The sequence below is a fragment of the Nothoprocta perdicaria genome, unplaced genomic scaffold, assembly GCF_003342845.1.
Source record: "Nothoprocta perdicaria isolate Ctin4 unplaced genomic scaffold, notPer1 scaffold_162, whole genome shotgun sequence".
NCBI classification, from domain to species: domain Eukaryota; kingdom Metazoa; phylum Chordata; class Aves; order Tinamiformes; family Tinamidae; genus Nothoprocta; species Nothoprocta perdicaria.
The window spans coordinates 1,376,373-1,399,242 of NW_020454783.1; the positions used below are offsets into that span (position 1 = coordinate 1,376,373).

At 37.3% G+C, this 22,870-nt stretch overlaps 1 protein-coding gene across 1 annotated transcript in view; it reads left to right on the forward strand.

Moving 5' to 3' along the window:
- Nucleotides 1-1,098: 1,098 nt before the first annotated feature.
- The window catches only part of ARFGEF1 (ADP ribosylation factor guanine nucleotide exchange factor 1), a 45,478-nt gene continuing 23,706 nt past the window's right edge, over nucleotides 1,099-22,870 (forward strand). The window contains exons 1-17 of the mRNA XM_026035595.1: nucleotides 1,099-1,113; nucleotides 3,660-3,839; nucleotides 4,754-5,027; nucleotides 5,548-5,658; nucleotides 6,293-6,465; nucleotides 7,304-7,437; nucleotides 10,082-10,316; nucleotides 12,619-12,718; nucleotides 12,829-12,968; nucleotides 13,064-13,172; nucleotides 14,212-14,413; nucleotides 15,672-15,783; nucleotides 16,385-16,590; nucleotides 16,684-16,768; nucleotides 17,667-17,838; nucleotides 18,710-18,861; nucleotides 20,417-20,545. Coding sequence (XP_025891380.1) covers nucleotides 3,801-3,839; nucleotides 4,754-5,027; nucleotides 5,548-5,658; nucleotides 6,293-6,465; nucleotides 7,304-7,437; nucleotides 10,082-10,316; nucleotides 12,619-12,718; nucleotides 12,829-12,968; nucleotides 13,064-13,172; nucleotides 14,212-14,413; nucleotides 15,672-15,783; nucleotides 16,385-16,590; nucleotides 16,684-16,768; nucleotides 17,667-17,838; nucleotides 18,710-18,861; nucleotides 20,417-20,545 — 2,373 coding nt within the window. The 5' untranslated portion in view covers nucleotides 1,099-1,113; nucleotides 3,660-3,800. The remainder of the gene's footprint in view (nucleotides 1,114-3,659; nucleotides 3,840-4,753; nucleotides 5,028-5,547; nucleotides 5,659-6,292; nucleotides 6,466-7,303; nucleotides 7,438-10,081; nucleotides 10,317-12,618; nucleotides 12,719-12,828; nucleotides 12,969-13,063; nucleotides 13,173-14,211; nucleotides 14,414-15,671; nucleotides 15,784-16,384; nucleotides 16,591-16,683; nucleotides 16,769-17,666; nucleotides 17,839-18,709; nucleotides 18,862-20,416; nucleotides 20,546-22,870) is intronic.

The following is a 22,870-nucleotide window of genomic DNA, read 5'->3' on the forward strand; positions in this document are numbered from 1 at the left end:
TTGAATGGGAGGTAATGGTTCTATTTTACTCTGACTGTTGATGCGCACACAACCAAATTGAATTGATTTCAGAAAAAAAAAGGTGATCATGTGTCTTATTATTTAATACATAGTGTATATTTATCTGTATATACATATAACCACGAATATTTGCATGCTTGGAGCAAGTGTGTTACATTGGTGTACAACTCTCCATTCTAATCTATGCACATTTCTGTGTAGTCAGTTGCTCTCAGGAACGTGACAGACTGAAGCTCCACTAGCGTGGCAGGCTTGTTTATAATTCTGGTAAAATATTTTAAATTTGAAATATCTGGTCTGTTGCTACTATAATGTGTTCAGAACAACATCTGCAGCAAGAAATTCTCTTCTGAGTAGCCCCACACCAGTGCACTCATTTACATTCACAGGCACGTGGCATGCACTTGCATGATGWTGCCTTGCTACTCTGTATATCTGTATATCTCTGTGTACAAGCCACAGAGGTTTACACATATTCTCTTGCCTGAAGTATTTGGAACAGGATTATGTTAATTTTGATATTTTTTTCAAAGTACTGAAGATCTCCAGAGAGGGTAGAACAGTTGCAAACACCAGACCTTGAACAGAAACCATTTGCAGTTGACTTGTTTGGTGTTAAAAACATTAGTGTGCTCACTACCTGTGAAGACTTGTGTGATATGAGTTATTTTAGAAAATAACTTTGTTTAGAAGTAATAGTTAATTACTGAAACAAAGATTTAACATTAAGCTTATTGGCAAACTTTTTATTGGAGTTACTGAGTGAAAATTGAATAAAGCTAGAGTTCTTTACATTTTATGAGGTTTGGGGTAAAATGTGSTTTTTATTAGTTATTGTATTCAAATTAGTGATATCAAAATAATTTATATATTCTAGTTAAAAACTGACTTATTTTCTTATTTTTTAAGCTTTTATTTCTTTTATTTCCCTTTTCTCCTCTCCAGAAACTTATAGCTTATGGGCATTTGACAGGGAATGCTCCGGACAGCACAGCTCCAGGCAAAAAGTTAATTGATAGAATTATTGAGACAATATGTGGCTGTTTTCAAGGCCCTCAAACAGACGAAGGGGTTCAACTACAAATAATAAAGGTAATCTGATTAAATGCTATTTTCAGGATCTATAGTAGTGAGAATGGGGAGATATTCATGGTCTCAGAATTCAAAAGCAATGCTTAATTTGAAAGTGTAAATAGCTTTTAAAATATATTGTGATGTGTTTTCTTCAAGATAATCCCTGTCTTCTGCATCTTTTTCCATTTCTGCCATTAAATTTTGAGTGAAGTCATGATTGTGATACAAAGTTTTATGCACAGAGCACTGGGTGAAATTTCCTTCCCTGCAGTTCAGTTGAGTTCTCTTAATTGTGCAGAATTACAAACAAATGATCCCGCACTCCCAGCGGGGAAGGTGGTGATTAAGAAGCAAATTTTTAAATCAATTTTGAAATTATTATATGAAATGCGATTAGAACTGACAGTCGGTTGTTACCATGGTGGCTTTGTGCTGTTGTGCTACAGACTTGTGCTTAAAGGTGATCTGCAGTTTCTTTGCATGCATTAGGTAAGCTTTGCACGCAGACTTTGTAGAAATAATGTTCCTGCAGGGAACTGCTACATCCTGTAGCTTTTCTGATGGCACTCGGTACTCCTGGCAATGCCAGCTAAGGGAAGCGAGCCCCTAATGTAAGTGTTTTAATCTGCTCTTTGAGTGACTGTGCTAATGATGAGCAGTAGTGAAGAATACAGTAAAGAGTGGCTATGAGAGCAAAGAGTTTTGTTATCTCACGTTCTGGTGCATAGTCCTGAGGTGCTGAACTTTCTTGCAGATTAGATTTACTTATTTTTACTGCAAAAGAGAGGTATGTTGTTTCCCTGCTCCTTTTCATTGTCCAGCCTTCCTTTCACTGATCCAGCAAATAGTCATAATGTGTCTTCACCATTTTAAAATTGCATTAAGTGGGAAATGATACAACTGTGAAGTTAGTCACGTTCTTTGATTTGAGGCTTCCTAACTCGTCAGTCCTGAGCCCTTGACCCAGCCTCCCCAGTCTGAGTTCAGGGATGGATCATGTGCCTTTTTAAACTCTTTGGATGGTCTAACAGTTCTCATGATTGGTGCATTCTCCAGGAATTTGAATCCTTTGGGGCAGGCAGGAGGCAGGCAGTCGGCTCCGGTGCTTTCTGGCTCTCTGGTAGGTGGCACCTACAGAGTAGGCTGCCCTTGRCCAGGGGCCTGGGAGCCCGAGCTAGGTAAGGGTTTGCATGGGGTGGTGGTTGTTGCTGTTTTCTGATGGCTTTCTGACAAAACTGCTTTGCAGGTTTTGGTGGAGTCGTCCTAAGCAGGTCCTAACGACCAGAGCAGCTCCCATGTTCTCAAAGTACCTCTTTGTGCACCTGGCAAGAAAATAATCCTGCCTAGGCCAAGGGGCGTAACTTGTCTCTTTTTGCATATCTAAGCTTAGAGATGTATCTGACGGTAGTCTGACAGCTGGGGCTATGTAAGAAACAGCTTCTTTTCTCTCCTTGCTTTTGGTTGCATGTTCTCATCCCTATAACTGCTTCTTTCTTCCTCTGCAAACTCCATGAAAAACCAGACTGGCAAACTGGCCTTTTCTTCCTTTCCTTTTGTCATTTATTTTCAATTGGTGTAATTTTGATGTGAAGCTGTGCAAACACTTATTAGAGTGCAGTGGAGGGGATGGCCAGAGGCAGAAGGGAAGCAGGTAATTAGGCTAGTGCTGCSATTGCAAGTTGCTTAATTAAATTATGTTTGAAGTGGTTGCATCAGGAGAGGCTTTGCTGCCTCTAGGCTCTCTGCTGTGGCATTTGTGGATTATGTCTGTAAAGCTGCTCTCGACAGCTGCAGAGCTGGTAGTTGAGGTTCTGTTTACGTTTCCGCCTGGCCTTTTTGTTCCAGAAGAGTTGTTATATATGATAAAATAAGCTCTAAAAATAAATCTATAAAGATAGAATAGAGATGAGGGTCTCCAGAAGGATGGCAGATGAGGGTTTGTGCCTGTGTTCTCCCTGCTTGACCAGASGCTGTTGCTGGAAGAGGCAGTGGTCTATTCCTCTGTGTGGTTGAATCTTAGAATTGTTGTGGTTGGAAAAGACCTTCAAGATTGAGTCCAACCGTGTCCTCTCTGCCTGATTCGGAGTGGTTGGTAATATTTTTGCTAGACTGTGGAGACTGGAGGAGGAGAAATTGTGCTGAGACAGGAAGCAGACTTGAGTAATAGCCAGAGAATCACAGAATGGCTCTTAATTGGCAGGAATCTGAAGGGTATTAACAAAAGGTCAAAGTTGAAAATGGTGCTCAGTTTATAAACACAAACAGTCACCATTAGGGTTCATTATCTACAGTGTCCAAGAAGGAAAGAAACGAATAGAAAGGATTCCTAGAGCATCTGTAGCCATACTGACCTCTTYAGTAGTTGGGCAACTACAGGGAGATGCCCTGTTGGGAAGACCAGCCTSTCAGTTTGCACAGAAGATGGGGTTGTTGAATGACCTTGCATTAACAAACAGGCCTGTGAAGAAGCCTGTCTCTGTGTGTCTGCACAAACAAAGAGAAAAGATTGACTGGAATATTTCTATATATGTGTTTGTACAACTATGTATTTTTTTTTTCTGTAGGCTTTGCTCACTGCAGTAACGTCTCAACACATAGAAATCCACGAAGGGACAGTGCTGCAGGCTGTAAGAACATGTTACAATATCTATCTAGCAAGCAAAAACCTCATAAATCAAACCACAGCCAAGGCCACTCTCACACAAATGCTGAATGTCATATTTGCACGTATGGAAAATCAAGCAGTGAGTATCTTGCTGTCTTTAATATTTACAGAAAAAGTGCTTTGAAAGCAAACTACCTTGAGAGATCTCTTTCCATTACTAGTAAAGCTCATAGTCTTTCAGAATTCGAACACCAAGTGAAGTACTTTGTTAAAAATCTTGCATTGTTTCTTTTGTTTTGCTCAGAAAATGGGTTGCCTTTGTGTGTATAGGGTTTGAACTTCTCATATTGGGTTAGTGGATGTATTTGACTGCAGTTTCTGTTCTCAGGCTATAAGAGATGCAACACCTCTTCATAAGAGTGCACAGCAACACACTAGTCTGAGAAATGCTCAGATGTTGTGGTGATGAGCACCAAAGGAGTAATCCCTGATAACAGTACTTTGCAGTCATGACATCCCTTACATTCTTGTGGCATTTGTGTGTGTCATAGTCAGTAACACATACCTACCTATATGGTGCTGAAACTAGCACTGGGAGCAGTCAGCAGGAACCCCAGCATGTGCCCTGTGCCTTCTATTGCTCATAATAATGGTCAGTAAGGCAAACTAGTTGATTTAATTCCTATAAAAACCAGCAGATGTCCAGATCAGAGAACTGCCTGATTCCTCTCTACTTTTAGAAGCAATTCTGCTGCCTTATTGCAAACTCCAGCAGTTTCCTTTCAAAATATGTAGTGGTCTTTGTTTCYTCATGCAGTCATTGTATGCTGTTAGACTTCCAGGCTGAGCTTAGGGGCAGGCAGAGAACTCTTGTTCTTGTATGTAAAATTTATAGTTGTAATAGTACAAATGCCTTTTTCTTTTTAACCTCTTTAGGCAATATTAAAGCATTTGTAAGCAGAGACAGTAGGGATTACGTTTTCATAAAACAACACATACATGGCTCATATTTTGTTCTGATAGAACTTTTGTGCAATTGCGATATTTTTCTAGCTTCAGGAAGCCAAGCAGATGGAAAAGGAAAGACACAGACAGCAGCACCATCTACAGCAGTCCCCAGTAAGCCATCATGAGCCTGAGTCACCGCAGCTGAGGCACATCCCTACCCAGGCTGACCAGCTGTCTAAAGAGCATGAGAGGGAGCTTGACCACAACACAAATGATTTGGACAAGAACCTTCAAGAAGATACAGAGGCAGAAAATGGATCTGATATTTCTAGTGCTGAAAATGAGCAGACAGAAGCTGACCAAGCCACAGCAGCAGAAAGTAATCAGTGTGTATTTGTTTCATGGAGGGAGGGAATAGGTCTGTATAAAGAAAGGCTAAGGACTCTGTCCCGTGTCCCTCCCTAGGTATTTTTCACGTGGTTGGCTGATACAGAATGTCTGTTGACATTGTTACTACTGTTAAGATTTATCACAAATATTGTTTATTGCTACATTTATTCTGTTGTAGTCGCTGAAGGAAGGATGCCTCTTTGCACCCAAGTAATGTTGGGAACGTTTTTGAAAATAATATTTGAAAAGCAATATGCTTTTAGTGTGTAACTTAGGTAAATATACAAAATTGATGTATTTTCTGCATAAGTCTGCAAGTTATTTACCAATTACAAGTTAAATTTTGGAAATATTGGAAAGTTCATTCTGCAGTTACTGTTTTTCAGCCATTGCTTTTTTTAATGTGTTTTCCTCTGTGAATAGATTTAGTAATATAAATACCTAAATATAAACAAAATACTTTATAAATTTCTGAGCTTCTTGGTAATATCTGTTTAATTTTTTTTAAGATCTTTCTAAGACTGATGGAGGAACATATGATGGTGAAAACGAATGTGAGGAGAAGGCACAAGAAATTGTACAAAGTATTGTGCGGGAAATGGTGAACATAGTAGTTGGAGGTATTATATCCATATTAATTATCTTTCTGTTTAATAAGGACTGCAATCTGAAACTTGACATTACGAGTTGTTTTAACAATATTAGCTACTTGGCTAAAATATACCTTTATTTAACTATCATGTGTTAATCTTTTAAGTTGTCTGATGAGATTTCAAGCATTAGTTTACAGTCTCTATTGGAGCAAATTTTCTTTTTTTAAAAAAATAAAGGGGAAAAGGCTCAAGCTCTTTTGATATTAATATATGACCAATTCTCTCAGAATTTTTGGTAATTTAAATTTTCTGCTTTGTGCCACATGAGCTCTTCACAATGGCCTTGTCTCTGAAATAGCAGAAAAGCTCAATATTTTTTTGTTTGCTGGAAATTACATGTGGATACTAATGACCTTTTTCCCCAACCCTAGTTCAAAACATGGTAAAATGGTGAGTCTAGTACTGTGAAGTTCGCAGTCAGTTGATTGTAATTTTCATTAGTGGGAACTAGTCAGTTTTTTACATATTTAATGTAAATATTGCCTTAAGCCCCTTCCTACCTCATGAAACTTCAGTTCTAGTTGATGGAGCATTTAAAAGCTTGTTTTACTTTGCATTTTTAGTTAACGTTTGGGGTTCATTTTTGTGTCTTCCCTGATAGATATAGAAGGGACTGCTGAAAGCGCAAGTGCAGATGGCACAATTGTAACGTTGGAGGATGGCAGTGACAGTGAAAACATTCAGGCAAATGGAATTCCAGGGACTCCAATTTCTGTTGCTTATACACCATCCTTACCTGATGACAGATTATCTGTCTCTTCCAATGACACTCAGGTACAGACAAATAAATATAAATTAGGAGGTTCTGAAAAAGGGCTGATTAAGATAATGTATTTAYTGATTGATTGATTGCCAAACAATTCAATAGAGAATGTTTAATGTAATTCCATAAAACGACTTAGATCAATTTCAAGGAATAAATCATGTTTTAAACTTTATTGCATTTTTAATGCATACCCTCTGTTTTATCTGTTGTCAGCATGCACACAGTACCTACTGACAGAGGCTCTCTGCTGTCAGGATAGTAACTAATTCCATTTGGGAAGAACAGATTTCTAAGCTTAAAAAGTTATAGACACTAGACATGTATGCTGCACTAGCCAAAGATATCATTAAGCAAGTTTTTATATATGAATGTATATATAAAATATRTATTTWTATATATATATATATATAWAAAAAAATTGCATAAATAGGGAGCAGTAGTTAAGAACCGCAAGGACTTGGTAATAGGAATCAGTATGGTACCCTGTAAGTTTTACCAATTTACTACTATTTTGAATTTTTGATTGTTTTTATTAATCAGAGGTATCTGCTTAAAACTGCAGAAGGAAGATCAGTGCAAATTACCTTGTTTAAACTTGGCCAGTCTAATTTGGTGGTCATTCCTTTTAACTTCAATTTCTTACTGAGATGGCCATTTTTATTAGTGAATGTGTTTATTTTAGCAGCACTGCAGAATACTACTTTTTAATTTAATCTTGAGACCATRTAATTATAGTTAATTGTTTATATTGTATAATATCTTAACTTCTTGTTGCTAGGAGGTGGGGATTTCCCTACACACCCTGCTAATGCAAAATGGAATACTGAAATATGTTAACTTCTTTAGGAATCTGGAAATTCTTCAGGACCTACCCCTGGTGCTAAGTTTTCCCACATTTTACAAAAGGATGCCTTCCTTGTATTCAGGTCACTGTGTAAACTCTCTATGAAGCCCCTGTCAGATGGACCACCAGATCCAAAGTAAGTAGAATTAAGAGCTCTCATAATGAGTCTTTTCTGTTTTAAAAATAAGTTACTTTATTTTTTAGAATCCTCAGTTACTCTGAGAACAATAGTGTGGTAAAAAAGCCTGGAAACCATGAAAAGATATTTTATTTAGTAATGCTTTGCAGTGTAGCGTTCTCTATGTTTAAGGAAAGCAGCTTTTCTCACCCATCTGCCTCTTTAGAAATTTCCTAACAGTCTTATGGTTATTAACAGCCTTATGCAGCCTTTAAATACCTAATAATCGTTGTGTGTAACAGTTTACATCTAGCAGGGCTTGTAAAGAAGGTTTTCATGTATCTTTTGGTCTCGGCTGTTTTTTCTCTGCTTTTGAGCAATGCCTAATTTCATAATGATCGTCGTTTGTGGCCTGCGATTTCTTTTACCTCTTGCATAGTGAGTATTGAGTATGCATACCAATTAGTTCCYCTTCATGTAAGGTCTTTGCTGTGAATTGATAGTACTTCTGACAAATTAGCAATACAGAGTTTTTCATTCTCATACTCAAGTTGGACATGTTTGACAGCCTTCTCAACCTAAAACAGAAATGTTTTGGAGATGAGGTCTTTATTTGTCTGTTTGGGAAATTTTGCCATCTGACATCTGACAGAAGATGCTATGTTTTCAGTTTGGCTAAGAGAATTGTTGATTGTAAAACAAAAAAAACCCTCTTCATATCTGGGATGCCAATGTGTGAGTTAGTCACATCTGTTGGCACAGAAGTTTGCATTTCTGATCTTGGATAGGATGAATATGCATATTTTTGTGATGCTAGGAACAGTTTGTAATAATTTTCAAGGGGACTGCTTTTATTTCTTGCCATAAGAAATTAAAACTTTAAAAACACTTCTGAAGAATATCAACAGCCTGGTATTCTTCAAAATAATACTGTCTTTTGAGGTTCCCAATTAACTTATGTAGCTCTAAGACAGATTAAATTTAATCATCAGCATCAATAATAAGATGGAAAAAAAGGATTTTGAAGAGTTGATCTAAAACCTCTTTTATATTGTCATCTAGTCACACACTAGTCATTTGCAAAATTAGCAAATCCAAAAATAAAGATTGGGGCCTCTTCTAGAGAATTTTTCTACAGGAAAGTGCCATAATAATTCTGAGATTTAAGTCACTTCTGTGAGATTAAGAATGCTATTTATTAAAAGCTTTAAGAGGTTAAGTCCCTCTGGAGGAGCAGCACCAGCTGCTGAGCCATTTAGAACCATTAGAATACCTGGAGTCCTTGATGTATATTTTAAAATTGATTAATCTCTTTATATAGAAAAATTAGGAAAGTGACATTTTGGACAAAGAATTCAAAGATGTTCTGTGTTTGGAAAAGTGCCCAAAATTTGTCTTTGTTCTGAGGCATCGATGGCTTGTTGTAACTGGGAGAGTGTACATAGGATATCTACAGTTAAATATCCAGTTAGATAATCAGCTTGCCAACAAAATTGACTGTGAAGTTTTTAAGGAAAATACTCTTAGATTTCAGGTAAGAAGGCATAGAGCTTTAATTTAAACACGCAAAACTGGGAGTGGAGATCTAGCTTGTGCTTCCTAGGAACATGCTTAATGTTTTTCAGTCCTTTTCTTCCGTCTTATTTTATATTTAGGAAGAAGTGCTTAAGAGAAATTTCCCACAACATCGTGTATTAGGTTTCAGTCCTTGAGGTTGTGTTAGGCTGAAGTGAGTTTTCACACCTTATGAAATGGGTGAGACTAGCAAGTTTAGGACTTGGTTATGAATTGGCGCTTACTTGAAGAAGGCAATATTGAGATTTAAAATATGGAGTGAATCTATAACTTAAATTTCTTATGCTTCATAGCAAACCGTRTTTATTTAAACAAGTTTGTAACTTGATGCAATATGATGTAAAATTAAGAGATGTTCAGAGGTGGGAGAGAGCATCCAGAATCAAGGAAAGAGTGCTTTCTTCCAGAAAATTAGTTAAATTGCATTGTGTTTTCGATGATGATGATGATGATGCCTATCTGATAGGCACATTATGCATCGTAACTGCTTTTGGAGTAAGACAGTCAGTGATTGATGTACAGTGTAAAATACCATGTTTAGGGAGACATGAGATTGCTGTGGTGGGAAGAAATAGCCCAGGCAGTACAACTGTAGTCATGTGCCTTCAGCTCTCTTGGTGGAAATAGAGAAAAAGAAGGCATCTCTAGAGGAAGTTTTCTTTCCCCTTTCGGTAGATCACATCCTGCAGGTGGTGTGGGATGGGGTCTTTTAGGTTGGATCCTGCAAAGTCCTTCAAAAGGAAAGAATCCCTCGTTCATCCTCAGGCTAACAGTAGGCAGGGTGGCCTGCCTTTTGCTCTTGAGGCATGTCGTAGCCTTACAGATGAGTAACTAAACAGCAATGGAAGTAGTCATGGAGTAACCTAAGAATGGCTATTTTTTATCCATACTCTTACTGAAAGGTGGCTACTTAAGTAGATTTGTTCAGCATCGCTTTTTTTTGGCTCTTTCTGGACGTAGTTGTTAGAGACTGATATTTATTTCATGAATCTTCCACATAAAAAATAATTATCGTGTACTGACTATAAACATTGCCTTAATTTTTATGACTTACATGAGGTTTATTTGCTGTCTTGTTTTATTCTAGGTCTCATGAACTGCGATCAAAGATTCTTTCATTGCAGCTGCTTCTGTCCATTCTGCAGAAYGCAGGACCCGTCTTCAGGACAAACGAGATGTTTATTAACGCTATTAAGCAGTATCTTTGTGTTGCACTGTCAAAAAACGGAGTCTCGTCAGTTCCAGAAGTTTTTGAGCTTTCACTTTCCATATTTCTTACCCTCCTCTCAAACTTCAAGACTCATCTAAAGATGCAGATTGAGGTATGTCTAATGTAGAAGAGGATTTTAGATGAGTGTCTGTCTGCAGTTGTCTGTAGATTGGTCTTGCTTAGGTGAATTTATGTTTTTTGTTTAGGAATTAAATAAAATCTGCTCTGTAAAATCGATGTTACAAGTCAGCATGCAGCTGGTAAATATCTTGCATATGGCTTTCTTGACACAAATGKGACAAGAGGCCATCTTTACCATCCTCTCCTCAAATTTCAGAGAAAATGACACTATAGCTGAGGAAATTTGGATATAGGGTATCCAACATTATTGCAGCAGCTTTTAGAATATACTAAAATTAGGATTAGCACAAGATGTCAGGGCTGTATTTCCTTTTTGCAAWTATGAAAGCTAAAAACTTCGTACTGCCAGTGCCACCATTTCTATCATTATGAATCATAAGAGACAGGAATTATGAGGGATTTTTTTGTTTTATTTTATATAGTTCCTCTAATGATATGAGCTAAGAATTTCTATTCTTTGGCTAGTGAGCCTAAAGGTCATACAGAAGATGTGGGCAGACAGGTCTAGATCTGTATTTTGTTGGTGGCGTTAGTAAGTTCCTGGAGCTGCAAGGCAAGCCATATGCTGTGCTTTAAAATATGCAAAATCTCTATTTTGGGACTAAGGCRGCATCCTTCATCTGTGTACGAAGGGTTGGCATATTGAAATGAAGAGTTTATTTCAGAAGCTGTTGCCAGGGGGGGCACCTTTCCTTTCAGCTCTTTGGAATGTTCTTTGCAGTTCTCACTGCCCTCTCAGTTCTCACTGCCCTCTGATAGTCTGAATCTTGCTTGCATTTCACTGTAGCTGTATTTCTGAACAAGCCAGCAGATGCATCTGCACTAATGCAGGGGCTACCTCTGACACTAGGCAACTGTTTGAGGGGCCCCTTCTCCTTCCCTTTTCCCTCTGTTTTTGCTTCATATTTTCTTGGAAATCAAGTCATCAATGTCAAGGGATTTTAGCATGTCATTTAGCTACAATCATTCTTGCCAGCCTTCCACAACTCTGAATAAGCTGTCCGTTTTCTCTTTTCAGTTGAGCCAATGAAAAAGTCCTTTCTGGCTTCGTTTCTGGATATGCTGAGAATAGTCTCAAGTGTATGATGTAATTTTTAGTAAATAACTTAGTGATAGATACCACTGTAATTATCTAAAATACAAATAATCCGTAAGGCTTTGGAGAAGTTGTACATACGAAGATGTGCTTTTCAAAAGYGGGTACTAGAAACAAGAAGTCTCCTGTATTTCAGTATAGAAATCTAAATGAGATACTTCATAATATGCAGGATTTGTGGCAAATTTCTCTTGTAGCTTACAGATTCAGAGAATAGTAAATATGTGGCAAAGAATTGCTGAAAGTATGATGTTTAATTTTGTCTTCCTCCACTTAGATTCCAAAAAGKGGTGATAAAAGCCAGTCTAATATTGTACGTATTTTTAAGTGCTTGAAATAGTGTTGCACTTATTTTGGTCTGACTTGATACGTGTTGAACTCCATATGCTTCCTAGGAAGACTATCTTTAATAAGAAAAATAACTGTGATATTGTGCTGTCTTCCTCTGAAGAGGTCAGTGCAATGGAAAACTTACTGGTGCTTCTGGTTTGAGGAAATAGCTTCTTAGCAGTATTTATTTCATTTACAAAAAAAATGTTACTTAAAGCAAAAGTCTTAAAGAGTCTCYTCTGGAGGTCTTCAAAACCCACCTGGATGCCATCCTGGGCCACATGCTCTAGGTGTGCCTGCTTGAGCAGGAAGGTTGGACTAGATGATCTCTAGAGGTCCCTTCCAACCTTGAGTATTCTGTGATTCTGTGAAAATGTGCTTCTACCTGGCTGATAGCATGAAATCTCTATAAAATTCTGTCATATAAAGGAATATTTAATTATTTAAATTTTCATGTAAAAAACATTTTTAAAGAAGAGGTAATAGCTCTTCTTTCAAAATCGCCAATGATCCAGAACTCTAACAGCAGTTTAGTCTTTTAGGCTAAATTGTTATTCAGGACTTCACAGCATTCACAGTTCTTCTGCTTTAGTGACTAGAATACAAACAAAAGTTTAGGTGAGCAGAACTCCACAATTACAGATGTYCAATTTGAAGTCCAACTTCTTGCTTCCTTCCATCCTTTCTTCTCTTTCCTGTACCTTTAAAATGCTTCTAAAATATTGTCCAGATGCTTTTGGAATTACATGTGTCAGAGTATTGGTGTTCAGAGTTGATAACACTGTTTAAGAGTTCATGTGCTCTAAATGTAACAGCTTTTTTTTCCTCTTCTTGGAATACTTGCTAGGTTTTCTTCAAAGAAATTTTCCTGTATATCCTGGAAACTTCTACCAGCTCATTTGATCATAAATGGATGGTTATACAAACTCTGACACGGATATGTGCAGGTACTAAGGACCTTTTGGTTCTACTTTCTGATTTTTTTATGCTAAACAGCAAAACTGAACTTGTCTTTCATTGAATGCTTGCAAGTTTGACCATGCTGCTTTGTTTCTAGATGCCCAGAGCGTAGTGGACATTTATGTGAACTATGATTGTGATTTAAATGCAGCAAACATATTTGAAAGACTGGTTAATGACCTGTCAAAGATCGCCCAAGGAAGGGGTAGCCAAGAACTTGGCATGTCCAATGTTCAGGTAAAAATTGTGTCAAACTTCAGGTTTCTTGACRTGATAGGTTAAAACTTAGACTCTCCATTTCCCTAATTTATTTCTTTTGAAATCTCTTCTAGGAGTTGAGTTTGCGAAAGAAAGGGTTGGAATGTTTAGTATCAATCTTGAAGTGCATGGTGGAGTGGAGCAAGGATCAGTACGTAAATCCCAACTCTCAGACAACGCTTGGTAAGATGGRCTGAGTTTGTTCTGGCTCTAGTGAAGATGGACTGTGGAGATGTAGTGACTTTTTGTAGCATTTTGATATTGTTGGTTTCTGGTTTCGTAAAAGCTGCTGTATTTACATAAACTATGGGTAGTTTTTCCTAGAAATATTAGTAAGTTTAGATGGTTGCCATTTGAAGAAGTTGATTTTTTCAAAATCTTCTAAATTCCTGAGAGTCTGTTATACTGAAAGTGGTTAAATTCTGTGACTTCATGTATTTCTAATTTTAAGGGCATTGTAAAATTTACTTGCAAGATTCCCTAATTTCAAGTGTAGTCTAATTCCTAAGAGATTAATACTAAAGCAGGCTGCTGGGGGATTYTCTTTATTATTATTATTTTAGTTCCTGATGCATATCTATAGGATATCCRATGTTATAAGCAGTGAAAGACCTAAATCTTATTTTGATCTTATTTCCATCTGAACTGAGATGGAAAGGTACCAAGGTTATGCCACAATTACCATTTTAAGTACTTAAAGTTGACAGCTGAAGTAATATCATTTTTCAAGGTGGTAAGTGCTGCTGTCATCGGGAACTGAGTGAGAGCACCAGCTACTCAGCACACACTGTCCTGTGCACCTTTGGGCGCCCAGTTTCAATTGCCTTCAGGTCTAAGTGTGACAGTAGACTTGGGAATAAAGGGAAAGGTTTGGGTTTCTGAGGTATTGCTACTTATTTACTTATTTATTCTCTCCCCTTTCCCTCCCAAAGTGATTCAAAATTACATTTGTAACTTTTACAAATGTAAGGTTTAAATTACAGGTATGTGTTGCGCTGAAATAATCCATCTTGATAAATGATTTTTAGGTTATTTTTCCAACTGTAACAGAGGCAAAATGTTTATATAAAAATGAATAGATTTCTAAAGATACCATAGTGACTTTTAGAACTCTTCAGAGAGGACGGGAAGAATAATTGAATAAATCGTTTTTGTTTTATTTCAGTGTGTATGCATTTTGTACATATGTAACTTCTTCCTCCTTCCTCCCCTAAATTTCTAGGCCAAGAAAAACCCACAGAACAGGACAGCAATGAAACCAAACACCCTGAGACAATTAACAGATATGGAAGCCTAAATTCCCTGGATTCTACAGCTTCATCGGGAATTGGCAGTTACAGCACACAGATGTCTGGCACTGACAACCCTGAGCAGTTTGAGGTCCTAAAGCAACAAAAGGAAATAATAGAACAAGGAATTGACTTGTGAGTGCCCTTTTATCACCCATGGGAGGGTGGATTCTTTTGGAGCTATGAAGATTCCTGGGTTTTTCTTCCTTCTCCTCATAGATACTCATCTTGTGTTAGGAAAAAAACTCTGGATGTAACAGCACTTCCCCTGGTGAAAGAGTGCTGAATGGTGTTCCCTTTGGAGCCTGTCAACAGTGTTTTGTGTTAACCTAATTCCTCACAGCTAGAAGATGAGTACTCTGAATGTTTGTTCTTTTTTCTGCAGCCCTGCTTGTCTAAAAATAAGGCTTTTATATTTGGATAAAAAGTACATTGAGCTCTTGCTCTTGGTTGAATGTTGCCTTTGGTTGAAGGTTTTACTTTACATATTACTCATGGAAGAGCCTATATGCTTAAAATGATGTTCCCTTTAATTTGTAAGCTTGTCCTAGTTTGAAGCGGAGGATAATACAATTTCTAAATGGAGTCTGATATGAATCTTTCATGTGATTTCAGCCTTGTCCCCAACCTCCTCAGTGAAGTCACTGTCTGCAAAATAAAGATTTTCTTCAGTAAATATTTCACTCTCCTGACAAACACGTCTTAGAATTCTAGGGTCTTTGTTTTCTTCAGTCTCTTGGTCTTTCCTCTGATCGTTGTTAAATGCATTCTTTCATGGCCATTCTTGCAGGCAGCTGATGGATTTCCTAAGTGTTTCACTGAGCTTAAAATATGTAAACCAGTATAACACAGTTATTCCTTTCCAAACCAAGACTCTTCAGTTTCCGTGGAGTATTATTTTTACATATGTGCGCATGTGTGTGTATGTATGTGTGTATATATAGCATGCACATACATTTCTGTAACTTAGAATGAACCTGGAATTTCAGGTAATTTTAGTTTGGAGAAAGGAGCAGCAACTCCATCCTAGACCACAGTAAACAACAGTGTTTAGCTGTCTGGGTCAGAAGGAAGACTCAGTTTCATTGTATAGTGAACTCGATATCCTATTTACTGAGAACTGCTTGGGTGCCATGGTGTCAGTTGCTTAGGCAAGAGGAAGAGGAAAATATTTACTGGGAGAGGATGAATAAAGGGAAAGAATGATGATGATGATAATAATAAGGAATAGTTTGTTCCTGCCTCATACATAGTTTGATAAAGGAAAAATATGCAACTAACATGCCAATTTTTATATCTCATCCAAGATTTTTTCTTTTTTGATGAAGCAGGCATGGCTGTGTTCACAGATAAAAGGGTTGCCTCTCATTCTGTGTTGATCTTGATTGTACAGATTCAATAAGAAGCCAAAGAGAGGGATACAGTACCTGCAAGAACAAGGAATGCTTGGCATGACCCCTGAAGATATTGCTCAGTTCTTGCATCAAGAAGAAAGATTAGATTCAGTAAGAAACCTGTTTTGCTAATTCCAAATGCTTGTTTTTGCTTATACTGATGTTTTGATACCAGCTGAATATCATAGTAGAGTGTTTCAAGGCGTGCAATAGCCTTGTACAAGGAAGAAGAAAAAAAGGAAACTTCCGTCTTACAAAAATCTGGCATTTAAGAGAATTTGTGGTATGGGAGAGCACTGCAGTCTGTGCTATGCAGTAAAGTGCATAGCACATTTACTATGAAGTAAATGGCGAATCCACATGGGTCAGTTCCCAGGTACCCAGAGCATCACAACAGGGAAAGGAGCCCCTGCTGGTAACAGTCACTGGGGCTTGTGCCCACGAGATCCCACCTAACAGAATTGAGTGGTACGGAAGGAAAATCAGAGAAGGGGGGAAGCAGGAGGGCTCGAGCACATAYAAACATGATGAGTGACAGAGCATACGGCGAGAACGTGCCGTGTGAGTAGATGAGAATCAGGAATATGTCCTAGTTTATTCACATGTGGGCCTCTCCTTCCCTAGAACATAAGGGCAGCACGTCTTTGTCCTCACTTTGCCGGTGTTTTTCAGTGTGAATGCACTAGTTTTTCTCTTTCTGTTCTTATTGTAGACTCAGGTTGGGGAGTTCCTGGGAGACAACGATAAATTTAACAAAGAAGTCATGTATGCATATGTAGACCAACACGACTTCTCAGGAAAGGATTTTGTTTCAGCTCTGCGGATGTTTCTAGAGGGATTTCGTCTCCCAGGGGAGGCTCAAAAAATTGATCGCCTAATGGAAAAATTTGCTGCTAGATACTTAGAATGTAACCAAGGGTAAATAATACTCTATTTTCAGAACTTTGGAAAGTTGAACAATAAGTGAAAGTTGCTCATATTTTACTCTTGTTTTTCTCCTCCCCCCATCAGGCAAACTCTTTTTGCTAGTGCAGACACYGCCTATGTCTTGGCTTACTCGATTATCATGTTGACAACAGATCTCCACAGTCCACAGGTATGTTGCTAGGAAAAAAAACAGGTATAATCCATAGAAGTTTAACTTTCAGACATTGTGACCCTGCAGCTGAAAACTCAGTGCTCAGTATAACAGCAGGCTTGAAAAAATATGATAGCTTAGACCTGCACATTATTAAGTAGCACTGTTTTTCACAGGTATGGAGGCTTATAAGTTGTTTTAATTAGGTATTTCTGCAAAGTATCATTTTCTTTTTCTACATTTAATTGAATAGGAGTTTACTTTTATATTATAGTATTATTATTATATAATACTTATATATTACATATTGTTATATAATGATACTATTATAATAGCTATACTATATAGTTATATATGTTAAATATAGTGCTACAGCACTCAGCAGTAGCAATCCAAACAACAGTCAAAGCCAGAACTTATGTAACTATCGACCTACTGATTTTAACACAAATCTCCTCTTGGTATCTTTCCGCTTAAAAATAAACAGTGCATCAGTATTTTTGTAAATACATACAGTGCATTGCATACAAAGTTTTAATTAATAGCTAAATTAATAAATTTGATTTTATTAAATTATTAGGTAGTAGTTTAAAAATATTTTGAAAAAGTGTGTAGTTTTCTGTTTAAAATAAATAGCCTAGTTTGAAATTACAGTGTTGTCATATAATTTGTTACAATTGAGGGCTAATTTAACTGCAGATCCTAATGGATGCTTGTGACTGTTGTAGTTTYCATTAGGCCTTGTGTTATTTTGTAGATTTGAGGATGTCATCTTACTGGATACTTAAATGCTTCTTCTAAATCAGCAGGTTAATTCTTTGTGGTAACTCTCATCTATTCTGCAGCTTTGTAGACAGCACTGTAACTGCTAAAAACTTGTGTCAATTCATATTAATAGCTTCTTTCTGGATTTCAGGTAAAGAACAAAATGACAAAGGAACAGTATATTAAAATGAATAGAGGTATCAATGACAGTAAAGATCTCCCTGAAGAATATTTGTCTGCTATCTATAATGAAATAGCAGGCAAGAAGATTTCAATGAAAGAAACAAAAGAATTAACGATACCCACAAAATCCAGTAAGCAAAGTAAGTAGTTGCTTTTTATTTCATATCTTTTTCCTTTTAATTTAAATGCATGACTCAAAATCTGTGTTAAAACGCCACTATTTGGTTCCACATCACTATGTCTGTGACTCCATAGTATTTGGTAAATTTCCCATAGAGAAGATACGTTTTGATGTTGAGCAACCCCATAAGGAAATGCATACAAGAGCTTTGTGAATTTACAGTGTGTCTAATAGGCACAGTACAGAAAAAAAACAGGGATGTATCCTCAATTATTAGGCAAACTATTGCATTTTCTTCCAGGATGCACTCTTCTTCAAAAATCTTGATTTATTTGGTTTACAGAGCCCTAATTTTACTACACTTTTAAAATTAGCTTTTCTTCTCTCAAATACCGAACAAAAGTTATTTGGTTTTTGCACAGTGTGAAGATTCAGATGTTCTTAATTCTAGTTTTCTACAGAGAATGTTGGAGAAAGACTTGTATTCTTCCCAACATAGTCAAMTTTGTATACTTTTAATAAGTCCTAAATTAGCCTTATGGATGGATGGATGGATTGGTTTTTTTCAGCTGCACATTTCCTGCAAGCTGTCTGATTTTTCAGTAGTCATTCAATTAATGTGATGTTTTTAATGTAATTTTATGGAAGTTAATTATTATGTTATATATATGTAGTTTACATTTCATATGAAAGTTTGCCTTGAGTTATTTTTGTATGAATATTCTAATAAAAACAAGTTACTAATGTAGTGATTTCAGAAAGTATTGACAATAGAAAAGATGTGTGGCATTTAAATAGTGAAAAAAATTGAAGTACAGTATTTGTGGAGACACCACTTCTCAATGTAGAGAAATGAAAATGTAAAGAAAGAAAAACAAATCTCTTTGCAGGTGTTGCTAGTGAAAAGCAGAGAAGACTTTTATATAATTTGGAAATGGAACAAATGGCTAAAACAGCTAAAGCTCTTATGGAGGCCGTGAGCCACGTTCAGGCACCTTTTACTAGTGCAACACACCTGGAGCATGTGAGACCCATGTTCAAGGTGAGCTTAAATGTGTCTAGGTATTTAACGAGAATTTTATGTAGTTTCTCCATGATTCAAAATCTAGATTGTGACAAGATTTGTTTAACATACCGAAGGTTTATATTCACTGCATTTGATCGTCTGATTATTTTACAATTATGTAACTTGCAGCAGGGAAAAAAGGATCTTTGAACCTGCTCCAACTTAATTTCCCTTGGATTTAAGAAATCTGATAGAAGAAATCTTCMTGAAAGAGTGGAGTTATGAGTTGTGTGTCGGGATGAGAAAAGTGTCAAGAGTGATTAAAAACTTGCAAGAACAGATTTTTTATTTCAAGGATAGAGGCATAGTTGGGCAACAGTTTTATAAAAGTGAGAAGTGACTCATTTTGGTTCTTGAGGGCCTCCTGCTCCTAAAGGAGACTACTTATTGCATTGGAGGGGGCAATTATTAAACATTTGGCTTATCATGTCTATGGCAATTAGAATTGCAAACTAATATTAAAAAAAAAAAAGGGGCTAGGAGAACATACAGTTTTGTGGGAGACAGGGCTTTGTGTTTAGAACAGCAGTTTAATATAGGCTGGCTGTGTTTACCACTGCATAGGTACAAGCTGTTTCCAACACAAATGCCTTTTCTATGCAAATGGTTCGGATTTATAGATAAATGGAGTATGTCCAATAGCCATGTACATGGAGGTTGTCTTTGTCTTAACTAACCAATTTCAGTAAACTGCCACTGAAGAGAAATTCTTCTTTTCCTGTGTGCTCTCCTGCACTGCGCTGCTGCTACTGGTAGTGCTCATCTGACTCTCGTGCACTGCTCCAGGGAGTTAAGTTCTCAGAAAACTACTGTCACAAGAAACAAATTGTTCCCTGAAATGACTGGCTGTGAGATCAGATTGAACTCCGGGCCCTAACTGAGGAGAGGTTGGGGATCTAGGAGCAAGATTGCTCTTTGCAAGGCACGTTTCTTAAATCATCTAACGTTCTGTTTTTAAAAGTAGATCCAAAACACTGTTTGATTTTGAAATGCTAAATCAAGCTCTCATTTAGGATCTACTTTTAGCCTTTCATTTAGTAGAGGTGCACTGAACGTAATTTCTCTCTATTGCCTTCTTAAACACTGAATTAAAAACAAGATCATGTATAGGCATCTTTTTTGAGTTTTGGGCTCCTTTAGCATGAAATGTAGTACCTGCTTTGGAATTGAATATGTTGGTTCTTGTCGCAGCTGTAGACTCCTTATTTTAAATTTGCACACAGATAGATGTCATCCAGGTAATGACTGTGATAGATGCCCAAATGCTATAAAATCAAGAGGTTTTCAGCATTGGGTGGGTTTGGTTGGTGGCTTGAAGTGGAGGAGAGTGCTCTGGAGGGGAGTGTGCATCGTATAACTTTTGTCCAACCTCTTATGTTTCCTCTTATGTTTCATATCATCATTTCCTTTTTTTTTTTTGCACAGGTAACATCAAAGTTAACGATAGGAGTTGAATTTACATTTTAGAAGGATATTGAAACTTAAAATACTAAGTGTTGAAAGCATAACCTTTATTTTGCATGTGTCGTAGTTGGCGTGGACACCTTTCCTAGCTGCATTCAGTGTGGGTCTGCAGGACTGTGATGATACAGAAGTTGCTTCCCTCTGCTTGGAAGGTATACGATGTGCTATCAGGATTGCTTGCATTTTTAGCATTCAGGTAATACAAAAATTCAGATTGTGACAAAATTGTGATTTCTGTACAAGCATAGTGTTTGCTAGGTTCTGGGAGTCAGTTTTCTTACTGAAGCTGAACACTGCAATAGCAATAGGTTTCCTATTTCCAGGATTACTGCTTTGTCTCATTTCTTTTTTTTTTTTTTTTTTTGACTGAAAATATTTTAAGTTGTGATTTTTTTTTTCCTTTTTTTGTGGTAACTTCTGTCATTCTGGCTTTTCATACTGGCTTTTCATTTCCCACAAGTGACAAAATATTTTTGTCCAAGTATTTTCCTTTCTAGCTTTGTTGTTTTAAGTGATTTCTCCAAATGAGTCTTAAATAATATCTCTGTGAACTGTTTGGAATATTACTTTCARCTTCAGAGAAATGGCACTCTTCTAATACTTGTATAATTGGGTCCCACTTTAACCTTTATGTCCCTGGAAATGTCATTTCTCTTCAGCCCATTAATGTGTCTTGCATTAAGCACAGTGGCGGATTTCCCAGACTCTGGCCTTAGGAGATAATGCTGTTGAAACCTGGCACTGCTGTGGTGTTTGGTTTGTGTCTTAGGGCCCTCTGTGTTCCCCTACTGCTTTAAATGCATAGCTAGTAAATAATTTTTCATTGTAAGGCATTGACTAGTAAATGGAGTACTGGTCTGCCATAAACCCTTTGTAAGCACAGTTGGACCCATGGAGTGAAGAATCGTGTTTGCTATTGCATTGTCACGTGCATATTAAAGAAATTAAATCCATTATAATTCCAAACAAAAATAGCTTGAACTGTGATACCATAGTGAACAACACCTTCTCCCTCACACTTTGATTTAGCACTTTAGGTAACTTTTTATCACTCATGTGGTTCAGGGCTCTGATGCAGCTGTCAAAAAAAAAATCTGACATCATGAAAGGTCTCCTTCCTCTGTCCTTCCGCTTCATTTTTTCTTCTTTTCTGGCCTACTTTGAAATTTTGACTGACAAGGCCTTGCCTGGTTCAGTGAAAAGGATGTTCCTGTCATTTTGTTTCTGAATTGCCAAAGGGAAATRGGTGGGAATAGCAGCTTCTGCGGCTGCAGGAGGCCTGCCCTGGTGTGCAGGGGAAGGAGGGACTTGCTGCAAGATCCCCGTGCTCCACGAACGTGCATTTGAGCAAACTTCAGCATCTTCTCTGGAAGCAGTTTTCTCTTATGTCCACCTATTGCTGGCAACTTTGTTGTTTAATAAACGTACAGAAGATCAGTGTCTTGAGAACAATTTGCAAKAGTTTACAGGTGTTGAGAGATAATAGAGGGAAGTGAAGGCTTTCAGTTCTACGAGAGTTCCCTAAGCCTGCAGTATAATTTTAATTATGCATGCTCACTTCTGGCTTAAAAACAATCAGCTCAGATAAAAATTCTGGTTTTCCTTATTTATGCTTTTAATCTCAGGCTATTGCACAATCTGTTTTTGTATTTAAGAATCTGGAACAAAATTGGCATCAAAAGCATATACTTAATTTGCATCTCTCATCTGTTTTTACTTTCTGGTTAATGGACACATTGCTTAGTTGCTGTTCATTTCCACTTTGAAGCCTCTAGAAGGCTTAGAAAAAGGGTGAATTACTCTTTCTTCATCCATACGAGACAGTGGGAGAATGTCCCACTCCTTATTGACAGAAGACAGTTTTCCTTACAAAGGATGTATGACTTGAAGACTACAGGACTTATGCTACTAGTAAATTGAACATGAAATTTCTGCTTCTCAGTGGTTATACTTCAGTCACTGTGTCCATGTCAGCATGTCCAGTGCTAGCTGGGGTTGAATATGGCAGCTATGCTCTCTAGTCCTGTGAGGTTCATTCTTGTGTTGTAGTTCTCTGTTGTGGGATCTGTTTTCTCTGTGAAACATTTTTTTTTCCTTTTATATATGGTTTTAATATGTGCTCAATGCTTTTCATTTCAAAACTGTCTCAAGAATCTGAAGAGGTTAAAATAATTCATGATTGTCATTTGTTTCTCTGATTTGCAATGATTTGACCATGTCAGCCTCAGATGATATAACCCACCTGTGAGCTCAACTGTGATCCCTTTTTCCCATTGTAGTAAGTTGATATGAGGAATTACCTTTGGTATGTAAATACCCTGCTTACATTCATCAGGTACCTACATGTGGAATACCCATGTTGATGCCCTGTTAATATATTTTATCTGCCTAGGTTATAAAGCAGTCACTGTTTACTCACCAGTGGCAGTGTTAATCTCCAAAGCTTCTGAGGTGCTCCAAATGGTGTAGATGCATGCTGAACAGTTTCATGGGTCTGCTAAAATACACCTTCTAGATGTGT